Genomic DNA, 26,747 nt, shown 5'->3' with positions numbered 1-26,747 from the left:
TGGGGCTTCCCTGGTGGTGTAGTGGTTAAGAGTCCGCCTGCCGATGCAGGGGACACGGGTTCGTGCCCCGGTCCGGGAAGATTCCACATGCCGCGGAGCAGCTGGGTCCGTGAGCCATGGTCGCTGAGCCTGTGCGTCCGGAGCCTGTGCTCCGCAACGGGAGAGGCCACAACAGTGAAAGGCCCGCGTACCGCAAAAAAAAAAAAAAAATTAACGGGATGAGATCGTGAGAAATCATTTGCACAAACAAGTAGTACCACTCCGAAGCTCTGGAGAGGCAGTAAAAATTGAAATTCTCCTGGGAAGACATGACTCAGCCTCCTCCAATGATCCTTGAGTAAATGCTCAAAAGTTCTTTCATAAAAAATAAAACCTCTTTACAAAATCCAAAAAATTCTAGTTGAAAAGGGCTATGGACTCTCCCATACCTTAGTTCAAATCTAAACTCAAGTTCCTCATCTATAAAATGGAACTATTATCTGCACTACTAGACCATGATCAGAATTAAATGTTATGGGAAAAGTTCCTAAAATAATAGACAAAAAAATATTATTTCCTTAGTTCTATCTTCCCTCTGTGTTTCTCAAAACATAGAACACCACCATTGCATCAGAACTCCTGGGCATTTGTCACTAAGGTTGATTCCACAATTCCCAGAGGCATAGCCCCTAATTCTGCATTTTTATCAAATATTCCAAGTGAGGGACTTCCCTAGTGGCGCAGTGGTTAAGAATCCGCCTGTCAGTGCAGGGGACACGGGTTCGAGCCCTGGTCCAGGAAGATCCCATGTGTCACAGAGCAACTAAGCCCATGCGCCACAACTACAGAGCCTGCGCTCTAGAGCCCGCAAGCCACAACTACTGAGCCTATGTGCCACAACTAATGAAGCCCACACACCCAGAGCCTACGCTGAGCAACAGGAGAAGCCACCACAGTGAGAAGCCCGTGCACCGCAACAAAGAGTAGCCACCGCTCACCGCAACGAGAGAAAACTCGCACGCAGCAACGAAGGCCCTACGCAGCCAAAAAAACCTAATTTAAAAAAAAATATTCAGAGTGATCCTTAGACATTCTAAAGGTTAAACGCCATTAAAATTAAGCCATCTTAATATATTTAACTACCTGCTCCACTTCAGACTCAGAAAATAATTTTAAATCATATTTATTTATTTTATAACCTTGAAGGTGGCCCTCAAGGCTAGGAAAGAAAGATCTTAAACTCTCTGTTTTAAGTTAAAAACGCAGATTCTTTTTTTTTTTTTTGCGGTACGCAGGCCCCTCACTGTTGTGGCCTCTCCCGTCGCGGAGCGCAGGCTCAGCGGCCACGGCTCACGGGCCCAGCCTCTCTGCGGCATGTGGGATCTTCCTGGACCGGGGCACGAACCCGCGTCCCCTGCATCGGCAGGCAGACTCCCAACCACTGCGCCACCAGAGAAGCCCAAAACCCAGATTCTCTGACCCATTCTTCTAAGGGTGTATCTTTTCATGCTTTAGGCATCTGTCTTCATCTCTAAAGCCTCCCCAGTTTCTTCACATGTTCACTTAGGGATAAACAAAATTATATTGTAGCTCAAAAAGAAAAGAGTACTTACTAAAATGGCACAAATTAATTTAAACTTATTTAAAATTAATAAGGTAAAGACAGTCAAGTAAAATTGATAATTCAATTATTTTAAGAGAGCCAATAGGAACAGCACCTTTTACTTCCAAGCATGACAGAATGTGTGTACCTTATGCCCAAATCAACCCATCACAGATTTCAATATCTAAATTTAATTTTTAATTAGATTTTAATTTCTAATTTGGGTATGCAATTCAAAATAACAACCAAAAAAGAAATACTCAAAATTGATGGAAATAATTTCTACAACTTTATAACAAACAATAGCAATCTTTACATAAAAGTCAATTCTTAAAACCCTCAAACTTCAGAACACAAAAATAAATTTTCCTTTATAGATTTTCCCCTTCCAGCTCCAAAAGTGGTTATTTTAGAATAAGTATTCATCCTGTAAAATTTAGCTGAATCAGATAAGTAGCAATTACCCAATGCAAATATCAATTCAATGCACAGATTTTATATATACTGCTTTCATATTTCCCCTTTGCTTCTTTTCTAGATAAAAGCCAGACACTGTAAATATTCTCATTAGAAAGTTCTGACCAAGGACACTGGCCTTTTCAAGTAATCCAGAAAAAAACTGGATCATCAAGATAAACTTCTAAGACACAGCAGTCTTCAGTGTGTTACGGGAGCCACTGACTAAAAGCCTTGGGGTTAATTCACTTCCCGCTGAAGATGTACCAATTATGCTATTCATGTAGATGTGCTCAATTTCCTTTACCAGACAAGATACAAACACTCCACTGCCAACCAAACTTGTCCCTTCCACTTAGGTCACAACATTTTTCACACTTTTTAGCACAGTATCCCCTCCCCTCCCAGGAGAAGCTAGTTCAAACACACTCATTAGTATCTTTGGTTACGAGGGCAATATAGTGTGTAAATGCTGTTAATAATCGTTCCCCCATAGATAAGTCAAGATGGGAAAAAATCCTATAGGTAGGTATAAATGTAATCTGCATTTTCTAAGCTCCTTACAAGTCATTATATAAAGTCCATCTCTTTTTTAAAAATTTTAAATACATATCAATGGCAGCCATCTCTCCATAGGGCCACCCATAAACTTTCCGTAGTGCAGGTGATAGAGAAGGTCACTGAATGTGATTTCTCCAGTCTCCTGCAGGGCAGACTAGCTCTCCAAGGGGCACACAAAGGACAAGAACATGTCCAGCTGGTTCTTCACAATAACTTCATCTGGATGTAGCTTGTGGGGCAGATAATGGGCCAGGGTCATCTCCCAGGCATCAACAAGATATACCCCAACTCCCGAGAACATCTTCCGAAGGATGGTGTCCAGCTGAAAGTTATACCAGTCGCTGTTGAAAAGGCTCACTTCAGGTCCCAGCTCTTGGGCGTTGGCTGTCCGGATGACTACCACGGTCTTAGGGCTTCGATCCAAGAGCTGGACCACGGCTCGACGGATGTTCCTGAGCCGCCGGATATACACTTCCAAGGGGAAGGTGCTGAAATGAGACCACACAGCTATGGCAACGACTGTGTTCTTCCCTCCCACGATGCCATTCAGCTCATTCGCCACATAACGGAGGTCATTGCTAAAGACGGTCGTGAAGCGGATCGGTGGACCGTGGCAGCGGTATTTGAGCAGGATATTGTGCTTCTGGTCCACCGCAAGGAAGGGACCCACATTCTTCGGGCTACCCAAGTTAAACTCCACTAAATCTGAAACAAGGGAAACTCAGATTCATAAGAATGTTTAAACCAAGCGATATATTTTGATTATTCTTTAGTTAGTGGCTTCAAAGAACAACTTTTTAAAATAAAACAACAAAAAGGTACAATACAAATGTAAAGGAAACACCTACTTCACGTCACTTTGGCCCCCTTGGCTTCAATGGACCTTTATATTTTAACATATTTATTACTTAAATCACTCCATAAGCATGACATTACAAGTAATACCATCAGCAATTGATTCTAGACCTGAGAAGCAAAATAACCTGTTTACCTCTAATTATTAGGCCAAGAAATCTTCCTGTTTGCACTGACTGTTGAATATCTAAACATCGATTTGGCATTTACACATTACTGTTCTAACAGATCAAAATTATTTCTTCCAGGTCAAGAACTATATAACTTCTGCTTTTTTACAAACACATAATAGTAACCAAATACCTCTTTTTGAAATAAGCAAAAGAAAGAAGCAACCATGCTTCTTTTGACTTTCAATTTCACCCTATGGATGGAAAACCCTGTTTATGTCTTAGAAAACTTCTCTCTCTCTGTCATAACAAACACAGCAGCACAAGTTAGAATTCCCTTCTCTCCCTCTACTTTATCTAGGTTGTGTTTCCAAGTCCTGATCCTCTGAAGATCCCAGGAATCAATGATTATTCTCCCTTATTACTCCTCAAAAAGGCTGTACAATTCATCACTGAACATTCACCCCATGAGGAAAGAGGGTCTGTGTCATATCCCTAAATATTCCTATAAGTGCCTTACACAGACCAGATTAAGTAACCCTTGGCAGCCAAACTGAATTCACATTTCCTAAGCACCTCTTCCGTGCCAGCACTATTGTGCTATAAGCCAGCAATGCAGGACTTTGCTGGCGGTCCAGTGGTTAAGACCCCACACTTCCACTGCAGGGGGCATGGGTTCAATCCCTGGTCAGGGAATTAAGATCCCTCATGGCACGGCCAAAAAGAAAAAAAAATAGAATAAAAAAATAATAAAGTAAATTAGAATAGTTTCCCAGCTTTAAAAAAAAAAAGCCAGCAATGCTCAGATGGGTAAGTCACAGTCCTTGCCCTCAAGGAGTTTATAGTCAATTCTGAAGGAGTACCATCAAACTATAATTGTCCCATATTATTTACTCTTAAGGGTTAAAGTCAAGGTTTCACTTTTTTCTCCATGAGTTCCCAGGCTCCTCTTCTAAATTCTCATACCTAATTCATTACTACTTAGCATGTGGCCCCACTTAAATTGAATAGAAGCTCAATTAACCATTCTTTCTTTTGATTAAGATCAAGCCCAACACAAGGCTTTATCGGGTAAAGATCTGTCTGCAAAGGGTAGGGTGGAAAATGCTCAAGACATGCAATGTGATCATTGCTATGAAAGGAAATGCCAAGCTACGTCATTAGAACTTAAGAATCAAGCAACTGGGGCTTCCCTGGTGGCAGAGTGGTTAAGAATCCGCCTGCCAATGCAGGGGACACGGGTTCGAGCCCTGGTCCGGGAAGATCCCATATGCCGCAGAGCAACTAAGCCTGTGCGCCACAACTACTGAGCCTGCGCTCTAGAGCCCATGAGCACAACTACCGAAGCCCGTGTGCCACAACTACTGAAGCCCATGTGCCTAGAGCCTGTGCTCTGCAACAAGAGAAGCCACCGCAATGAGAAGCCCTCGCACCGCAACAAAGAGTAGTCCCCACTCACCGCAACTAGAGGAAGCCCACACACAGCAACGGAAGACCCAACGCACCCAAAAAAAATAAATAAAATAAATTTATTTAAAAAAAAGAAAAGAATCAAGCAACTGCAGGCTCCTGGAGGGCCCTGCCTGGTCAACACCGAACTGTGCCTAGCATCATGTCATACAAATGATTTCCCTTCTCCTGCTTTTGAACTTACGCTTCATCAATTAGAACTCTGCTATGTCTGTTTCAATTTAAAAAAGCAAGCAAATCAAAACCGGAATTAACTTTCTATTTTGGGGAGTCATATCTACTTCCTCCTTTCCTTCCTTCTAAAAATTAAATTTGAAACTAAGTTCATGTAATAAATAAAAGAGAAAAAAGAAAAACACAACCACTCCCAACTGTGGGAAGTTGCTTTATGAAAAGCCCTGTCCATAAACAGCCATCAGAAACAGTTCCCTCTGCTCAATGTTATGTGGCAGCCTGGATGGGAAGGGAGTTTGGGGGAGAATGGATACATGTATATGTATGTCAGAGTCGCTTTGCGGTACACCTGAAACTATCACAACATTGTTAATCGGCTATACTCCAAAAATAAAAAGTTTAAAAAAAAATTTTAAACACACAAACAAACAAAAAAACCCAGTTCCCACAGAACTATTCATCAGCTCTCTAAACTCTAAGTGGGGCCTTTAGTCCTGCTGCCCCAAATCCATCCCTCCTCACTCCATCCACACTACTTCCAGGAAGAGGAAAAGGCCCACTGTGAATAAGGAATGGCCCTCCCATGAGTGGGGTTTTATTCCAAGTCTGGAGAGCTTCCCCAGAGCCCAGCAGGGAGACCAAGAAGCTAAGAAGACTGGGACTGACCAGAATCTCCCTTGCTGGGAGGCAGCTCCACCTCAGAGTCACACCAATGGACGGCCCAAGGGGTGAGCAGGGATGGCTCTGCTGCATGGATGCATTAAAATGCGCGACAGTTTCGCTGCCTCCTTCCACTTAAATCTGTGATAGACTTGGAGTTGGACCGAACAGAACTAGAAGAGAAACAACTGGAAATGTTCACTTCTATCTCACAGCCCAGAATGCTAGAAGTGAAAGACACCTGTGAGGTGACAGTGTCCCGCTGCCTCAGCTCACACTTGGAGAAGTGAAGCCCTGTGAAGTAGATGACTCGTCCAGGGTCACACAGCTCATGAGTGGTATGAACTTCAACAAGCAGCCAGTGCTTTCATCGATGCGTCACAGCCCCACTATTGATCAGAAACTATCACTCATCTCTCCAAGGTTAGGACACCTCTTCAGTCCTACAGAGAAATAACTGCTTCCTCACCTGATGCCTTTCTTCAGGCACCAGACTGGGTCTGCTTATTTCAAAGCTGAATTTTGTATGTGTGGGAAAGAGTTATGAAACAAAAAGCAAAGTACCAACCTGGAACAAATGTAGTGAGGTATTCAAACCATTGCCTGATTGTCGAGTCACCAAATAAATACACCACTTTTCTCTGTAAGCATTCTGTAATGTTGTCAGGGTCATTAAACTGGCGCATCTTAAACTTTCTGGGCCTCCACTGATTTTTGTAATAATAGCCAGAAGGAAAAGTTCCTAAGCCTTGAGATAGTTCTAGGTTGTTGGTTTCTGGAAAAAAAAAAAAAAAAAAGATATTCTGAAATTCTCCTCCAACAAACCATACCTAAAAAATGTTCCAAGAAACACAATTATGCCCCTATGTTTGTTAGCTTGCTGGCTACGGATAACATTTCCTGCCATCACATCTCAAAGAAATCCCAGACTTCCCCCCTCCTACAAAAAGTTCTCCTTTGCACAAAAATAGGAAGATCTGAAGTGGGTGTGAGGGTGTTTGTGGACACACTCAAAGGGGAAAGGGGACGTTGATCATTCCCTCTGATTACGCATGTTTTTCTCAAAACCAAAAATAAAGGCAGGCCAAAACCAAGGAAATGTGTAGATGTAAGCATTGTACAGCATTATCCCAGAACAGGAGAAGAACTTCTCATCCAAATGCCTGTGAGGCAAGTAAAAAGTTAAATTCATATTTTACATATGCATAATAATATTAGTCCACACTGTTTCTCAGCCCATTAAAAAGAAAAGTTTCAATCCATGGGTCCTACAATCAAATATTAACTCGGAAAACCACCACTGAATACAGAAAACAAACCAATGACACACATTCTAAAGATTTACTGCCCACAACACAAAAGGTTCAGAAGTCTTTATGCACAACGAACAATATTAAAATTGTATCAGCAGTGTGTACTCATGGTTGTAGCCTAGCTACACATGATAACACAAGTGCCAGGATACCTTTCACAGAGAAAGTCAACACCTTTCTGCCCTAACACCTCCCTCAGAAAATGCCACTGCAAAAATGGCACGCTTTACATGCTTCAACAGGGATGCCTAATATTTCTTGCAGGTTTACTCTGCACCAGACACTGTTCTGAGCAATTAAATTTATTATCTCATGGGATGCTCACAATAACTCTTTAAGGTAGGTCCTATTATCCCTACCTTTCAAAACATTTAAGCAACTTGATCCAGAGATTGTATGTAGCAAAGCCAGGATCTAATCCAAGCCGGTGAGCCCCCAAGCCCATGCTCTTAACCACTGTGTTACATCGCCTCTCAAATAGAGATGTTAATAGATATCTTTCTTTTTGGCTTTTTTCCTGAAAGAGTACATTTATTCATTTCTAACATTTATTATTCAAACCTGCAATCTTCAAAAAACCACCAATCATTTTATATCACTCCCTTACACAGCCCAAAGTTGAAATCTTGATCATATTCCAGTAATTTTAGAGTCTCACCTGTTAAACCACAATTTAAAATCCAAATGCTCAGAAATTTAAATTTAAATATGACTCAGAAATTTAAATTTAAGTGAGTCTCCTATTTGTGACTATTTTCAGCTTCTTTGACTTCTTGATATTATCTCTATACTAAAAATTATTTTGGAAGGAGACCTTCAAGATGGCGGAGGAGTAAGACAGGGAGATCACCTTCCTCCCCACAAATACATCAGAAATACATCTACATGTGGAACCACTCCTACAGAATACCTACTGAACGCTGGCAGAAGACCTCAGACCTCCCAAAAGGCAAGAAACTCCCCACGTACCTGGGTAGGGCAAAAGAAAAAATAAAAAACAGAGGCAAAAGAACAGGGACGTGACCGGCACCAGTGGGAGGGAGCTGTGAAGGAGGCAAGGTTTCCACACACTAGGAAGGCCCTTCGCGGGCAGAGACTGCGGGAGGCGGAGTGGGGAGCTACGGAACCGCGGAGGAGAGCGCAGCAACAGGGGTGCGGGAGGCAAAGCAGAGAGTTTCCCGCACATAAGATCGGTGCTGACCGGCACTCACCAGCCCAAGAGGCTTGTCTGCTCCCCCGCTGTGGCAGGCGGGGTCTGGAGCTGAGGCTCGGGCTTCGGAGGTAGGTTCCCAGGGGGAGGACTGGGGTTGGCTGCGTGAAGACAGCCTGAAGGGGGCTACTGCACCACAGCTAGCTGGGAGGGAGTCCAGGAAAAAGTCTAGAACTGCCTAAGGGGCAAGAGACCATTGTTTGGGGTGCACGAGGAGAGGGGATTCAGAGCACCACCTAAACGAGCTCCAGAGATGACCGTGAGCCACGGCTCTCAGCGCGGACCCCAGAGACGGGCAGGAGACGCTAAGGCTGCTGCTGCCGCCACCAAGAAGCCTGTGTGCGAGCACAGGTCAGTATCCACACCTCCCCTCTCGGGAGCCTGTGCAGCCCATCACTGCCAGGGTCCCGTGATCCAGGGACAACTCCCCCGGGAGAACGCACGGCACACCTCAGGCTGGTGCAATGTCACGCCAGCCTCTGCCGCCGCAGGTTCACCCCGCATTCTGTACCCCTCCTTCCCCCAGGCCTGAGTGAGCCAGAGCCCCCTAATCAGCTGCTCTTTTAACTCTGTCCTGTCTGAACGAAGAACAGATGCCCTCAGGTGACGTACACGCACAGGTGGAGCCAAATCCAAAGCTGGACCCCAGGAGCTGTGTGTACAAAGAAGAGAAACGGAAATCTCTCCCAGCAGCCTCAGGAGCAGCGGATTAAATCTCCACAATCAACGTGATGTACCCTGCATCTCTGGAATACCTGAACAGACAACAAATCATCCCAAAATTGAGGTGGTGGACTCCGGGAGCAACTGTAGACTAGGGGTTTGCTTTCTGCATCTAATTTGTTTCTGGCTTTATGTTTATCTTAGTTTAGCATTTAGAGATTACTATTATTGGTAGATTTATTGATTGATTTGATTGCTCTCTTCCTCTTTTTTTTAATATATATATATTTTTTCCTTTTTCTCTTTTTGTGAGTGTGTATGTGTATGCTTCTTTGTGTGATTCTGCCTGTATAGCTTTGCTTTTACCATTTGTCCTAGAGTTCTGTCCATTTTTCTGTTGTTTTTCTTTTTTAGTATAATTTTTAGCACTTATTATCATCGGTGGATTTGTTTTTTGGTTTGGTTGCTCCCTTCTTTCTTTCTTTTTATTACTTTTTAATTTTTTTATTTTTAATAATTACTTTTTAATTTTTTATTTTAATTCTTCCTTCCTTTCTTCCTCCCTTCCTTCCTTCCTTTCTTCTTCCATCCATCCTTCCTTTCTCTCTCTCTCTCTCTCTTTCTTTCTTTCTTTCTCCCTTTTCTTCTGAGCCGTGTGGCTCACAGGTTCTCAGTGCTCCAGCTGGGTGTCAGGCCTGAGCCTCTGAGGTGGGAGAGCCGAGTTCACGACATTGGTCCACAAGAGACCACCCAGCCCCACGTAATATCATCAGTCACTGAGAGCTTTCCCAGAGAGCTCCATCTCAACGCTAAGACCCAGCTCCACTCAACGACCAGCAAGCTACAGTGCTGGACACCCTATGCCAAACAACTAGCAAGACAGGAACACAACCCCACCCATTAGCAGAGAGGCTGCCTAAAATCATAATAAGGTCACAGACACCCCAAAACACACCACCGGACACGGTCCTGCCCATTAGAAAGACAAGATCCAGCTTCAACCACCAGAACACAGGCACTAGTCCCCTCCACCAGGAAGCCTACACAATGTACTGAACCAATCTTACCCACGGCGGGCCAACACCAAAAACAACGGGAACTACGAACTTGCAGCCTGTGAAAAAGAGACCCCAAACAGAGTAAGTTAGGCAAAATGAGAAGACAGACAAACACACAGCAGATAAAGGAGCAAGCTAAAAACACATCAGACCAAACAAACGAAGAGGAAATAGTCAGTCTACCTGAAAAAGAATTGAGAGTAATGATAGTAAAGATGATTACTTTAAAATAAAGACTATTACAAGAGACAAAGAAGGACACTACATAATAATCAAGGGGTCAAACCAAGAAGAAGATATAACAATTGTAAATATGCATGCACCCAACATAGGAGCACCTCAATACATAAGGCAAATGCTAACAGCCATAAAAGGGGAAAGCGACAGTAACACAATCATAGTAGGGGAGTTTAACACTCCACTTTCACCAATGGACAGATCATCCAAAATGAAAATAAATAAGGAAACACAAGCTTTAAATGATACATTAAACAAGATGGACTTAATTGATATTTTGAGGACATTCCATCCAAAAACAACAGAATACACTTTCTTTTCAAGTGCTAATGGAACATTCTCCAGGACATATCCTATCCTGGCTCACAAATCAAGACTTGGTAAATTTAAGAAAATTGAAATTGTACCAAGTTTCTTTTCTGACCACAACACTATCACACTACATATCAATTACAGGAAAAAAATCTGTAAAAAGTACAAACACATGGAGCCTAAACAGTACACAACTTAATAACCAAGAGATCACTGAAGAAATCAAAGAGGAAATCAAAAAATACCTAGAAACAAATGACAATGAAAACATGATGACCCAAAACCTATGGGATGCAGCAAAACCAGTTCTAAGAGGGAAGTTTATAGCTATACAAGCCTACCTCAAGAAACAGGAAACATCTTGAGTAAACAACCTAACTTTACAGGTAAAGCAATTAGAGAAAGCAGAACAACAACAACAACAAAAAAAAACCCAAGTTAGCAGAAGGAAAGAAATCATAAAGATCAGATCAGAAAAAAATGAAAAAGAAATGAAGGAAACAATAGCAAAGATCAGTAAAAGTAAAAGCTGGTTCTTTGAGAAGATAAACAAATTGATAAACCATTAGCCAGACTCACCAAGAAAAAAAGGGAGAAGACTCAAAGCAACAGAATTAGGATTGAAAAAAGGAGAAGTAACAACTGACACTGCAGAAATACAAAGGATCATGAGAGATAACTACAAGCAACTCTATGCCAATAAAATGGATAACCTGGAAGAAATGGACAAATTCTTAAAAAAGTACAACCTTCTGAGACTGAACCAGGAAGAAATAGAAAATATAAACAGACCAATCACAAGCACTGAAATTGAGACTGTCATTAAAATCTTCCAACAAACAAAAGCCCATGATGAGATGGCTACACAGGCGAATTCTATCAAATATTTAGAGAAGAGCTAACACCTATCCTTCTCAAACTCTTCCAAAATATAGCAGAGGGAGGAACACTCCCAAACTCATTCTATGAGGCCACCATCACCCTGATACCAAAACCAAACAAAGATGTCACAAAGTAAGAAAACTACAGGCCAATATCACTGATGAACATAGATGCAAAAATCCTCAACAAAATACTAGCAAACAGAACCCAACAGCACATTAAAAGGATCACACACCATGACTAAGTGGGGTTTATCCCAGGAATGCAAGGATTCTTCAATATATGCAAATCAGTCAATGTGATAGGGACTTTCCTGGTGGTGCAGTGGTTAAGAATCTGCCTGCCAATACAGGGGACACAGGTTCGAGCCCTGGTCCAGGAAGATCCCACATGCCGCAGTGCAACTAAGCCCGTGCATCACAACTACTGAGCCTGCACTCTAGAGCCCGTGAGCCACAACTACTGAGCCTGCGTGCCACAACTACTGAAGCCCACACACCTAGAGCCCATGCTCTGCAACAAGAGAAGCCAATGCTGCAATGAGAAGCCCGTGCACCACAACGAAGAGTAGCCACCGCTCACCACAACTAGAGAAACCCATGCCCAGCAATGAAAATCCAACGCAGCCAAAATCAATCAATCAATCAATCAATGAGATAAACCATATTAACAAATTGAAGGAGAAAAACCACATGATCATCTCAACAGATGCAGAAAAAGCTTTGGACAAAATTCAACACCCATGGGCTTCTCTGGTAGCGCAGTGGTTGAGAATCTGCCTGATAATGCAGGGGACAGCGGTTCAAGCCCTGTTCTGCGAGGATCCCACATGCCGCGGAGCAACTAGGCCTGTGTGCCACAACTACTGAGCCTGTGCGTCTGGAGCCTGTGCTCCGCAACAAGAGAGGCCGTGACAGTGAGAGGCCTGCGCACTGAGATGAAGAGGGGCCCCCACTTGCCACAATTAGAGAAAGCCCCCGCACAGAAACGAAGACCCAACACAGCAAAAAAATAAATAAATTACTAAACTCCTTCCCCCAACATCTTTAAAAAAAAAAATTTGAACTACCATATGACCCAGCAATCCCACTACTGGGCATATACCCTGAGAAAACCATAATTCAAAGAGTCATGTACCACAATGTCCATTGCAGCTCTATTTACAATAGCCAGGACATGGAAGCAACCTAAGTGTCCATCGACAGATGAATGGATAAAAAAGATGTGGCACATATATACAATGGAGTATTAGCCATATAAAGAAACAAAATTGAGTTATGTGTAGTGAGGTGGATGGGCATAGAGTCTGTCATACACAGTGAATTAAGTCAGAAAGAGAAAAACAAATACCGCATATATAACACATATATATGGATTCTAAAAATAAAGGTTCTGAAGAACCTAGGGGCAGGACAGGAATAAAGATGCAGACGCAGAGAATGGCCTTGCGGACACTGGGAGGGGGAAGAGTAAGCTGAGACAAAGTGAGAGAGTGGCATGGACTTATATATACTACCAAATGTAAAACAGAGAGCTATTGGGAAATAGGGAGATCAGCTCCGTGCTTTGTGACCACCTAGAGGGGTGGATAGGGAGGGTGGGAGGGATACGCAAGAGGGAGGAGATATGCGGATATATGTATATGTTTAGCTGATTCACTTTGTTATAAAGCAGAAACTAACACACCGTTGTAAAGCAATTATAATCCTAAAGGTGTTAAAAAAGAAAAAAAAAGAAACAAAATTATTTTGGTTTTACTCCCTTCAAAGAAGATGCCCTATTTGACAGTGCATACTTAATCTTTTTTCTTAGGTATCTGCTAATGCTTTGCAGGTTCAGGGTCTAAATTGAAAAGTAAACAGAATTGTAAATGCTCTTTTGGCCAATGTGATTATCAAAGAAAAATGAGGGTTAGGGTAAACACTTGCTTGGCTTATTCAAAAGCAATTTCTCAACATGCCACCAAGTGTGGCTTTACCATGTCACCACACCTTGCCCAAAGCTCCTCACTGTATCATCACATCAAGGCTGCACAGGCCAGAGAGCTCCTGAGCAGACACCTGGGGCATAAAGAAAACATTTACTGGAATGGGAATTAACAGTGATTTTGAAGTCACAATATTTACCACAGTTAAGTCTGTAGACTCAGTAGCTGAGTCTGCTGTCAAATAAGGGTCATAAAGAAACGGGTATATCATACAGGAAACAATTACCATTTCCATTCAAATGTTAATTATATTTACTATCAGAGTTAAGTCAAGCAAAGCAAATCAATTACTGAACCTTACATTAATTCTTTAAACATGCAGCGCTAGATAACAGAACATATTTTTAAAGTGAAATGTGTTTACCTACATTGCCCTCTTATGGTCAACTGGGACAAAAACATTTCCTGACTCATGATTTCAAGCAGTCTGAAGTTGTTTAAAAAGTCAGTGTTGCTTGGAGCTCAGAATGCATTTTCACATAAGATATCTGAGATATGAAAGCCCCTTAAATCAATAATATAATTCTTAATGTACTGTACAAGTGGAATGAAAATAATTAAAAAACAAAAATGAGTTATTACTCAATTTTATGGTTGTCTTGAACATTGACGGTGAAGGAAGTTTACAGGCAGGCGATTGTAAGAGCAGATATAAAGATCTTTATGCAAAATCAGGAGGGACAGTTTTGATTATTTGCAAGTAAGGTCCCTGCTTCTCTAAAATGTCCTGGCTTAAAAAAATTAAAATAAAATAAAATAAAATATCCTGGCTTCTCTTTAAAAGTCCACAGCTTACACTTTCCTCCAAAGGGCATCATCCCATATCATTCATGAGCCATAATAAGGGCTATTTGGACCACAAATGTGACAAAACGAGAGAGAAAAAGGCAGAGATAAATTTTTCTAAATGATCTAGAAAGAGCTGGATGAGAGGGATACTGTGTGAATTAAAGGTTGGAGGTGTGAACACAGGTCCCTTAATTTTCTGGCATGGAGTTAGAAGTAAGAACAGTGAAAGGCTGGCCAAAGGGAGCACGTGGTTCATGAGGGGAAGGAAAGACAAGTCAGAGAAGAAATGGAGGCAAACAATTCCCTGACCAGGGAACATGAGCACAGGAGTGCCGGGCACCACCTCGGGGAGGTAAGGAGTGAGGATAGCATGCCAAGCTCTGGGCACACCCCGTCCAGTGCTGGGAACGTGAGGAGGTCCTAGCTACTCAGCCACCATACTGGCTTGAGTTTCCCCCCACAAAACCTTGGGAAATTGATTTTTTTCCATTCTATTTTAGTCCCCTAGAAGCTATGCATTTTACAAAGGAAAGATAAAAATGCTGTGTGAGGTAGAAATACCTGTAGATTCAGAGAATGTTGAAAGGGACCTCAGAGAATAGCTAGTCCAAATATCTTTTAGAGGTAAAGAAAGCAAGTCAGAGTGACTTGCCAAAGTTTCTCAGAGTTGAAGAGACAGGAGGTAGCAGAGATGGGACCATTTACAGAGACCTACATTTATTATTGAAACGGCTGTGGGCTTCCTTTCCCCAAATGCTATCAGTTTGCTGGATGTTATGTGTAGGATGTGAGTCCTTTGATTTCCTAAGTTAACTGGACCTGGACCTTGGTTTCATTATCTGTAAAGCGGACAAACTACTAGTCACTCTGAAGGGCTGTTGTGAAAATTCGATACTGTAATAGTGTGAAAGTGCAGTTGTCACAATAAGGGGCCATACTGGAACGCTGGAAATATTCTATACACTGTAAACATTCTATATCTTGATCTGGGTGGTAGTTAATTAGTTTTCTATTGCTGTGTAACAAATCACCACAAACTTAACGGCTTAAAAACAAGGGGCATTTATTTTCCCACAGTTCTGCACGTCAGGAATCTGCACGTGGCATGGCTAGGTTCTCTGCTCAGGATCTCACAGGTGGAAATCAGGATGTTAGCAGGGCTGTGTTCCTTTCTGAAGGCTCTGGAGAAAAATCTGCTTCCAAGTTTGTTCAAGTTGTTAGCCAAATTCAGTTCCTTGTGGTTATAAGATTGAGCTTCTCATTTCCTTGCTTGTCGTCAGCCCTTCAGCTCCTAGAAGCTGCCTACATTCCCTGCCCCATGGCCTTCTTCATCTTGAAAGCCAGCAATGAAGTATCTCCCTCACATGGAATCCTTTTCACACTTTCAATCTCTTTCTTCTGGAAGAACCTGGTCCCTGTTAAGGACTTATCTGGTTAGGTCAGATCCACCCAGGAAAATCTCTTTTTTTTTTTTTTTTTTTTGCGGTATGTGGGCCTCTCACTGTTGTGGCCTCTCCCGTTGCGGAGCACAGGCTCCGGACGTGCAGGCTCAGCGGCCATGGCTCACGGGCCCAGCCGGTCCACAGCATGTGGGATCCTCCCGGACCGGGGCACGAACCCGCGTCCCCTGCATCGGCAGGCGGACTCTCAACCACTGCGCCACCAGGGAAGCCCAATCTATCTTTTTTTAAAGTCAACTTTGTCATATAATTGAAGGGACGGGTTTATATAAGGGCATGGATCATTGGGAGTCATCTTAGAATTCACCCTACAAAGATATGTACACATGTAAAACTCTGTCGTACTGTATGCTTATGATCTGTGTGTTCTATTGCATATGAGATAAATTTCAATAAACAGAGAAAACAGCAAAAAGCTATAAAGATGTTGATATTTATTCTATTGCTCTTAAATCTAGTCCTATCCTAAACTTTCAGTAAACTCCCCCAAAAATATGAGCTCTAGTTTAGTTGCTGATGAGGTTAGAAGCCATCAAGGTCCCACACCATTAGGCTATAATGGTCTGAGGACCACACTGCAGATGCTCATGAAAATTCAGTAGTAATTCTGACACTGGAAAAGCCTGTCAGAAACCAGATGCTTGCCTTTGATAAGATAGTCTAGTCTAATTGAAAGCTGTGTTTCTTTGCTTTTGACTGGAATTATGTGTGCATGGGGGTAGCACTGGCAACCTCAAGCAATCCACCAGACTCTAAACATGCACCTGAGAAGAGTTTTACCTTGTACGAAAATCAATTAACTAATATATAAATTATGAAGTGTCATAGGGAAAATAAAACCTTCAAAATACAGGATTCATAAGTGAAATAATGTAAGTAAATATTAAGAACACTTCCAAGGCCTCTGGGCAAAGAAAATATAAGATGGACCTGAAATATCCTGTGGTACCATAAAGTAAGGAAGTGCTCAAAAAAAATAAGTTAATTAGTTAAAAGAATGAGAGCATGTCACTGGGAGGGGGAAGGGTGAGCTGTGACAAAGCGAGAGAGAGGCATGGACATATATACACTACCAAACGTAAGGTAGATAGCTAGTGGGAAGCAGCCGCATAGCACAGGGAGATCAGCTCGGTGCTTTGTGACCGCCTGGAGGGGTGGGATAGGGAGGGTGGGAGGGAGGGAGACACAAGAGGGAAGAGATATGGGAACATATGTATATGTATAACTGATTCACTTTGTTATAAAGCAGAAACTAACACACAATTGTAAAGCAATTATACCCCAATAAAGATGTAAAAATAAAATAAAATAAAATGGAAATAACAATCCCTGTCCTACCTATCACATTGAAAATAAAATTATAAGTGATAGATAAATGTAAGTTATTTGCATTGAATTAAAACATATGTGAATGAAAAAAAAAAAAAAAAGAATGAGAGCATGTCAAAAGGGCACAGAAGCCAAACTAAAAAAGTTCTCAACTACCAAAAGTGGAACAATTTGAACAACTGAATTGGATTATAATCCAAAGAATGAAACAGTCAGGAGTCTATGCTGATAAAACTAAATTAATGGTAAAGAAGGGACAACTCTTACAGAAAAATTTCAATTAATAAATGTCTTAAAAATGAGAGACAGAGCAAGTCACCATTAGAACACCACAGAAATAACTGCTGCAGGGAAGATCGAATGATGAATGCTAAAATTAGTAGATGGTAGTTTAAGCAGAATGTTTACATAGTCTCTGTATTAGTTTCCTGTAGCTGCTGTAACAGATTACCACAAATTTAGTGGCTTAAAACAACACAACTTTATTCTCTTACAGTTCTGAGGCCAGGAGTCCAAAATCAGTATCGCTGGGCCAACACCAAGGTGTTAGGAGAGTCACGCTCTCTCTGGAGGATCTAGGGAAGAATCTGTTCCCTTGCCTTTTCTAGAGCTATATTCTTTGGCTCATGGCCCCTTTCTCCATTTCTAAAGCCAATGTCATGGCATCCTCAAATCTCTCTCTGCTTCCATCTTCACATGGCTTTCTGTCTTCTGTATGAAATCTCCCTCTGCCTCCCTCCTAAAAGGACACTTGTGATTGCATTTAGTGCCCACTCAGATAATCCAGATAATCTCCCCCCCAGCTCAAAACTCTTAACTTAATCACACCTGTAAAGTTTCTTTTGCCATATAAGGTAACATTCACAAATTCAACGGATTAGGATCTGTATATATTTAGGGGCCATTATTCAGCCTACCACAGTCTCAAAGTACCTCCCCAGAATACTGAGTAAATACAAAGATAAAAATAATTAGTTTAGGGAATTCCCTGGCAGTCCAGTGGTTAGGACTCCATGCTATCACTGCTGAGGGCCTGGGTTCAATCCCTCATCAGGGAACTAAGATCCCACAAGCCAAGAGGCACAGCCAAAAAAACAAAAAAGGGAAAGAAAGAAGGAAAAATAATTAGTTTACAGTGGAAAACCGAGGTAGACACCACTTTAACCAAGTGATCAAGGTTAACATTGTTAGCAATACATATCAACATCATGTACCCCCTCAAAAGGATACAACATCATTTCTGTCCTATTCTTTCCAAAAATGCATAACCTCATTCCAATCAAAAGAAAACACTAGACAAACCCAAGTTTAGAGAGATTCTAAAAACTATCTGACCAATGCTCTTCAAAAGTGTCAAAGTCATGGAAGACAATAAGAGCCTGAGGATCTGTCACAGAGGAAAGACTAAGGAAACATGCAACTAAATGCAATGTGAGATCTGCACTGGATTCTGAAACAAAAAAGGACATTAGTGGAAAAACTGATGAAATCCAAATAAACTCTATAGTTTAGTTAATAACATTATATGGATGTTAAATTCTTGGTTTTTATAAGTGTTCTGTGATTTCTTAAGAAGTTAGCATAAGGGGGGACTTCCCTGGTGGTCCAGTGGTTAAGACTCCACACTCCCAGTGCAGGGGGCCTGGGTTCGATCCCTGGTCAGGAACTAAGATCCCACATACCTCAGCTAGAGAGCCCGCATGCCACAATGAAGACCCAGCACAGCCAAGCAATCAATCGATTAATCAGAAATTAGCATACGGGAAACTTGGTGAAGGCTATATGGGAACTTTGTACTATTTCCACAACTCTTCCTTAAGTCTAAAATTATCTGAAAACAAAAGATTTTAAAAAGAGAACAAAGGGAATGAAGGAATTAAGAGAGGAAGGCAGGGAGAGAGGGAAGAAGGAAGGAATTAAAGAAGGAAGAATGTGAGCCCTTCGTTTAGCATCTTTGAGTGCCCCCTGCTGGTCACTAAGGTGAATTTAGGTGAAGTTCCCCCAAGCCGGACTTCGTTGATTTATAAAGTAATTGTCCTCTTTTCTTTCCGATTATTTACCTGCTCCAAGACAGTTTTATCAAAGCCAGGCTACCCTGCTCCTACTGATTCACGGTTTCTTTCTTCCTCTAAAAATCCATCAAAAGCCCCACTAGTTACTGAATCTTTCTTCTCTCTAAACAGAATGTACATCACAAACCCACAACCACTTCCTGGCTGAATCCCAAGACCTGTCAGGTGCAAGTAAACCATCCAAAGCTCCTCCCACTGGACAGCCAGGGAATCACAAGGTGGGTGAGCCAGACAACCAGGGCTGTGGAAGAGGGGGATAGATCTGGTAGTGGGACGGGGCCTCCGGAGGTGTCAGATGTGAGCATATGAAGGGTTGAGCACTACTGGGTGATCCCATGTTTACTGATATCTCAGCTGTGGGGTTGAGGGCCAAGCAGATAAAAGGTAAGCAATTTCTATTAACGATGTTTCGCATATGTACCCTCTAAAATTAGTAACTCACTGGGTTCAAGTAAATCAAATACAGCTCTTCACTAGGAAAAGATCGGGATTTCTTGTGGCACATGACAGTGAACACCAGAGATACAGACTGACAGTGTCCTGCCTGCATCTGGGCCTCAAATTTTATTTAGCCCACACAATAGTTTTAAAGTTTTTAACTGGATGCCAATGTTTTGAAATCTGGAGATATTAACATTCAAAAATTGATTTCTGGTTTTTCATGGAAAAAAATCTATAGATCTGGCTATGCTGGGTCTACATTTTTGCATAGCAACAATGTTTGCATAGCAACATAGGAACTGAGGGGACATCCCCTTTAGATGGTCCTTGCTCTGTAGTTCCCCCTTTAGATGGTCCTTGCTCTGCAGTTCCCCCTTTAGATGGTCCTTGCTCTGCAGTTCCAGTGTGGGTCAATACCCACACTGGTGGGTTCATATGTGTTATATACCTCATCCCTGTGGCGTTGGTGTTTGCACTATCTGCTCTGTAGGATACTACATACATGCTTTCAACAGCTAAAAGGACCTCGACTGCCATCTGCACTTGATCTTAGCCAAAAGGCCAACGAGTGATCACCTTCCATCTGCATAACCTCCTTAATAATGTTCATCCTTTCTTTCTACAAGTCACTATAGCTCATTATACCTATTATGCAAAAACAAAACACATACATTTACTCTTCTAAATTTCATTCTTTTACTCTTAATAGTATCCTATACAATGGATCAGAATCACCTGGAACGTTTGTTAAAACACAGTTAAAACCGTGCCCAGCAGTAACCGGGACATATTAAAAAAGGAAAAAAAAAAAGGGCTTTGTAACATCAGTGTAACTACAGAGCCTCAACACACTTAGCAGGAAAAACAACAAATCATCAAGCTCATTCCTTTTTACCTTTTATACTGCTGGGAATCACAGTCACCCAATCAGGTCCACTGGAGTTGATTGGCATTTTGATATTGACACCACTTGAAAGAGGAATAAAAAGAGTACAAGCTTAGATTCAGGAACATTTATTTTCTAATATGTATCTTTATTTTCAAATTTTTAAATGGACAGGATTTCACAAAGCTTTACTAAGATGAAATATTCTTATAAATGTTACTCAATAAAATTGATAATTAATAAACTAGGTGTATTATAATAAGCAGGTTATATGGATACATAAACTGAATAAGAATTAAACAAGTTTTTAATTTTTCACTGCTTCACCCTTAGAGTGCAAACTCCAAAATGACAAATTCTGTTTGAATTACTTACTTCCCTTGGACTCAGAGAATGGCTCACACTGATGAGAATGTCTATTTTGTCACTACTTAGTTTTCAGGCTGCAAGACTACGGAGCATTAAGTCATACGTCAGATTCCTTAGGCCTTGCCCAGAGCTGAGTCCTACCTGGGGACATGTGTCCCCAGATACGTGCTCATGCATGTACTCTGTTCATCATTACTATGGCTCTGTAGTGTCTGTTCCCCTTAATAAAACATGTACTCCTCAAAGACATGGATTATGTCCCACTCATCTTTCATCTTCAGTACTTAGCACAGGCCCTGGACTAGAGTCCATGCTCAGAAAATACCTGATAGAGGGCTGTGTGAAAAGGTGGGGGACAGTGGAGTCCAGGAGAAGTATACTGAAAACATGTTGTAACTATTCCAGAAACTGGCTCATAATAATTAGGCCTCTTGCACTTAGACCAAAAACAAACAAAAAAATAAAATGCTAACTTTCCAAACTCGATATGGGAACTTGCAGTCACGATATTTCATTTCATCAAAAATCAATTCAAAACAGATTTGTTCTTAAATAATTCTTAAGCTTCTACTATGTGCCAGGCACTATCCTAGCTACTAGGAATATGACAGTAAACAAAACACACAGCATCGGGAATTCCCTGGAGGTCCAGTGGTTAGGAAGCTAGGCTTTCACTGCCAAGGGCCCAGGTTCGATCCCTGGTTGGGGAACTAAGATCCCACACGCCAAACAAAAAAAAAAAAACCAGCATCTCCTCCTTCATGGCACTGACATTCTAATGAATGAGGGAGACAGACAACAAGGAAGGAAGGAATTATAGGGGGCTATGTTAGAGAATAACAGCATTTCGTGGATTATAAAAGTGACAATTAATATACATGACTTTAAGAGAGCACATAAAAAAAAAAAGAGAGCACATATAAACTACTTTCATGAGTTTAAAGCTTTAAGGTAAGGAAAAGAAGAAACCTTCACCACTGTAATTTGCTTGTAAAAATGTTTACTCTCAATCTAATCACGCAGAAACAATAAAGCAGCAAATCCAATTTAAGCAATATTCTACAAAAAGAGCAACATCAAAATTGTCAATGTCGTAAAAACCAAAATAAGTTAGAGAACTCTTCTGGACTAAAAGATTAAAGAGACAACTAAAAAGATTGTGTGTGATCAGAGACTCAGTTAAAATAAAAGAGATAGCAATAAAGCATATTATTGGGACAACTGGATAAACTTGAATATAGACTGCATATTAAATAACAATGTTGTGTCAATGATAAAAGGCCCAAGTGTGATCACTGTGTCATGGTTATACGTTGGAGAAAGTCCTAGGAGATGCATACGCCTGGGGTGCAGTGCCATGATGTCTGCACCTTACTCTCAAATGGTCTGAGGGGAAAGAATTATACACAAATACACACATATAAACACATAGAAAGAGAGAAAGCAAATGCGGCAAAACATAACAATGGTGAGTCTAAGTTAAAGGTATATGGGTGCTCACTGTTGTTATTCCTGCAGGGTTTCTACAGATTTGAATTTTTTTAATACAAAGTTAGAAAGAAAAAAAAAAGTATAAATCATGCTAAAATAAAAGGGAAGCTTTTAATGTGATAAGCTCATTCTTTCAAAAGATGTCCTCTTACTATCAGAATCTTTTAAGCAAAGTATTATGGTTCTTTCTAAAACCAACACTTTTTTTTTTTCCTTGAGAGATTAGATCACCTTAATTGTCCAACTGTCATTTGGGAACCAAAGACCAAGGCTAAGCTTCTTAATCCTATCTGAATTAAGCAACATTACGAGCCACCAAGGAAGAGAGGTAAAAATGAGCGTAGCTTAACATATTCAGGCCATGAGCTCAAAATACTACACTCAAAGATCCCTCAAATGATCAATTCAATCTTTCTCTTTTTCTTTTCAGTTAGCCTAATGCAAAATTTCAGATTTTTAACTGAGCAAACAATGCAAAAAAAAATCTGTAACAGGACTCTGTCAAATGTTTGGTTTCCAAAAACTTATGCCACCTCAAACGCTTTCCCGGAAAACTTCCAGGTAAGTAGAATCTTTTTTAATGATTCTACTACAAAGTACCCTCAGCCAGCCTCATCCAGGATATGCAAGTAAAGGCAGGGGCAGACATTATTTTATCCTTCTGGATTCACAGGTGTTCTTTGGTTTTAATGGTAGGATTTAGTGTTAGGAACATTTTAAATTTTACACGAACTTAATTCTCTAACCTTTTTTCCACGTGGAATTTCAGTAAATTACATGCTATGCTTCCTCCTCTTTGCTAAGCCACTAAGTAGACTGACAACACAACTCTAAAAGGGAGTAAGACTTTAAAAAATGGTCCACATAAAAAAAAAAAATCTTAAAAAAAAAGTTATTTAAAATAAAATAAAAGGGGGTAACTGAACAGTCTTCATACATAGGCAAAAAGTACACAGAAATAAAATCATCTGCTCATAGTCATTGATAAATAATGTGCCTAAGATCTGAACCCAAGAATAAACCTAAAGTCCTTTTGTACTGAGCCACAAATAACTAGGCAGTCCCCTCAAGAAGAGTGCAGTGAATACACTGGGAGTAGTGCTCCCTCTGCTGGCCTTCTGAAAGCATGGCATCAAATATGTACTTAAAACTTACCACCAAAAGCTGACTCAGAAAGTAAAAAATCAGAGTTTTATTTTAGAAGCTCATACAGACCACACATCTTATGTGATCCCTCTCTACAAGGGAATATTTTTTTATATAAATTTATTTATTTTTAATTTTTATTTCATTTTTGGCTGCGTCAGGTCTTTGCTGCTGCGTGCGGGCTTTCTCTACTTGCAGCAAGCGGGGGCTACTCTTCGTTGCAGTGCGCCGGCTTCTCTTTGCGGTGGCTTCTCTTGTGCAGCATGGGCTCTAGAGCGCAGGCTCAGTAGTTGTGGCGCACGGGCTTAGTTTCTCCGCGGCATGTGGGATCTTCCCAGACCAGGGCTCGAACCTGTGTTCCCTGCACTGGCAGGCAGATTCTTAACCACTGTGCCACCAGGGAAGCCCAAGGGAATATTTTTAAAGTATAGATTTCATTTAAAAATAAAAAATGTTTTACATTCTCTCAAGTAATTGTACTTTCTATGTTATTTTTCTTTTTATTCCTTAAGAATGTTATTTTATTTCAGAACTATATGGAATGCAATAATTTTAACAACTATTAACCTGCAAAAATACAGTTTGCTGTGATATTCCTGGCTTCCCATGCTTATCATTATATCAGTCCAGCAATGTTACCATATTCATAGTCTTTTTCCTATCAATTAATGTTTATATGATTTTAACAACTAATAATATGTCACTTAAAACTTTTTTCAGTTTATTAGACATGAAGCTAAAACACTACCCTGACTATAAGACCTCTAGCAGCCCTGTTCTTGGATGATTTTTTTTTATCTGTTCTGTGAATAAGTGATCTTGCTTATACAGATATACTATGCAATTCTGAAGTTAAAGATATCAGGGTAAAAGAACAAAAATTTAAGGTCATTAATTTGAACTGAAATAAGCACACTAATCACAAAATATAAATATTTATTTTCTTACCACCTCTCCTGAATTGGGCCAAGTTCAGAAAGATATAAGAAGCACATAAGCAAAACAAGAAAGTCTCCTAAGTAGGACAAAGACAATGCAAAGGGACCTCTTAAATTACCCCCTAGAGCCAGGAGCACGTACCTCTGGAAGAAAGCATTCTCTGCAGCAGTTAGGAGGCCCTTCAGGTATCCGCCCTTGAAATGGTTAATTCTGCTGCTGCAAGGGAGCTTCTTTGGTTTGAAGCAGAACCAGGGTTCTCCGGTATAGAGATCTGTAAAGTTGCACAGAGGAAGACTCCCAGGAAGACACACATTACACTCTGTAGTTTCAGAAATTCTTCCTGAACGGAAGAGGCTCTTGAAATAGACCCTGTCTGGTTTCTCTTCCTGTAGATTCTGAAGAACTCTGATCCCTTCACTGGGGTGGACCAGAGATATGGACACTTTAACTCTGCCTGGCCAGAGCAGAGTAAAAAAGACCTTGTAAAACCCATTCTGGTAGTCTACCACTCTACCCACGGCCCCTGCCTGCAGCTTAGGGGAGTGGATTCTGGCCTGCAGGTAGTCTCCACCATACTTCTTGGGCTTTCCTTGAAAATCCTGTACATGAACCAGCACCTCTAGCTGGCTTCCCACCTTGAAGAAGGCTGCAGAGTTCAAGATGACAAAGTAGCTGGAAGAAGGGTCAGTGCTCTTCAAAAAGGGGACTGGGCCCACATCAGGCACCTGCCACTGTAAGGCGGCCAACAAGGAGTCCTCCTCCAGGCGCTCCCGGCTGGACAGAGTCTGGTGCTCATAGCCACAGTAAGGATTCCGGCTAATTCCTGTCACCTGGGAGAAAACAAACTGTCCACCACTGTCGATGAATGTGGCTGATGCAGTCTCATGGTCCAAGTACTGAAGAGAAAGACACAAACAACAGAAACCACAGCTACAATAAATCTCCTTATAGTCAACAAATAAATCCCTGCTTCAGCTTAAATTTTAATAAAACTTACTTGAGATGACATTGTTTCAAAAACCACAGCTCACCAGTTTTACAGATTCCCACAGCAAATATCAGAGAAAAATCCCTTTGGTGCTTCCAGAAGCAGAAAGGGAAAAGGAATCATTTTGAAGGACAGTAGTCCCCCTTTATCCACAGGAGATACTTCCAAGACCCCCAGTGGATGCCTGAAACTGTGCGTCACATCAAACCCTATATATACTGCTTTTTCCTATACATATATACCTATGATAAAGTTTAATTTATAAATTAGGCACAGTAAGAAATTAACAATAATAATAAAATAGAACAATTATAATAATATACTAGAATAAAAGTTATGTGAATGAGATCTCTCTCAAAATATCTTTTTTTTTAAATTTATTTGGCAGCGCTGGGTCTTAGTTGCGGCATGCAGGATCTTTGTTGCCGTGTGCGGGGTCCTCGTTGCCATGTGCAGGATCTTTCAGTTGCAGCATGTAAACTCTTAGTTGCAGCAGGCGAAGTCTTCGTTGCAGCATGCATGTGGGATCTAGCTCCCCAACCAGGGATCGAACCCGGGCCCCCTGCACTTGGAGCACAGAGTCTTAGCCACTGGACCACCAGGGAAGTCCCTCTCTCAAAATTTCTTATTGGTGTATTGTCCTTCTTCTTGTTGTGATGATGTAAAAGGATAAAAGGCCTACGTGATGAGATGAAGTGAGGTGAATGATGCAGGCATTGTGACGTAGTGTTAGGCTACTACTGACCTTCTGATAACACGTCAGAAGAAGGATCATCTGTGTCAGGTGATCGTGGATTGAGCTACAGTGATGTCAGTGGTTGAGGATCCTGGGTGGGAAACAGCAGGATGGCACAAGATTTCATCACGCTACTCAGAACAATGCACAATTTCAAACTGGTAAATTGTTTATTTCTGGAATTTTCCATATAATATTTTCAGATCATGGTTGACCATGGGTAAATGACACCACAGAAAGCAAGACAGTGGATGGAGGGGGTACCGAATACCAGAGTATTCCATTCTTCTTAAGAAGGCCTGCCCTCAAGCCAAACTATTTTACCAGAGCCTAACCTACTGAGGTTTTACCAGAGCCTAACCTACTGAGGTTTTATCAGAGCCTAACCAAACTGAGGTAAGGGACATACCCAACTCCAGCCCACTCTAACCATTCTATCCAATTTAAGGGTTGGGGGTAAGACTAAGAAACAATTCTGAAGTTCACAGACTCACTAAAGGACTGAGGATCATAGGACTATAAAATGTTTCACCTCCCTTACACCTCACCCCCACACCACTAAAAGCCTACT

At 41.2% G+C, this 26,747-nt stretch overlaps 1 protein-coding gene across 6 annotated transcripts in view; it reads right to left on the bottom strand.

The window, feature by feature from the left end:
• Positions 1 to 1,771: 1,771 nt before the first annotated feature.
• The window catches only part of NXPE3 (neurexophilin and PC-esterase domain family member 3), a 50,051-nt gene continuing 25,075 nt past the window's right edge, over positions 1,772 to 26,747 (bottom strand). For 4 of the 6 annotated variants that reach the window (XM_024759261.1, XM_024759262.1, XM_024759263.1 and 1 more), the window contains 4 exons: positions 24,594 to 25,348; positions 20,517 to 20,590; positions 6,437 to 6,643; positions 1,772 to 3,304 (listed from right to left, as the gene is read on the bottom strand). In XM_024759261.1, the coding sequence (XP_024615029.1) occupies positions 2,754 to 3,304; positions 6,437 to 6,643; positions 20,517 to 20,590; positions 24,594 to 25,348 (1,587 nt within the window). In that variant the 3' untranslated portion in view covers positions 1,772 to 2,753. Of the gene's footprint in view, positions 3,305 to 6,436; positions 6,644 to 20,516; positions 20,591 to 24,593; positions 25,349 to 26,185; positions 26,268 to 26,747 lie in introns of all 6 variants that reach the window. The other 2 variants (XM_024759265.1, XM_024759266.1) reach the window with 2 other exon arrangements.

The sequence above is a fragment of the Neophocaena asiaeorientalis genome, unplaced genomic scaffold, assembly GCF_003031525.2.
Source record: "Neophocaena asiaeorientalis asiaeorientalis breed wild unplaced genomic scaffold, Neophocaena_asiaeorientalis_V1.1 scaffold197, whole genome shotgun sequence".
In the NCBI taxonomy this organism is placed as follows: Eukaryota; Metazoa; Chordata; class Mammalia; order Artiodactyla; family Phocoenidae; genus Neophocaena; species Neophocaena asiaeorientalis.
Note: the sequence above shows the minus strand (reverse complement) of the source record. Positions and strands in the feature narration are given on the sequence as shown.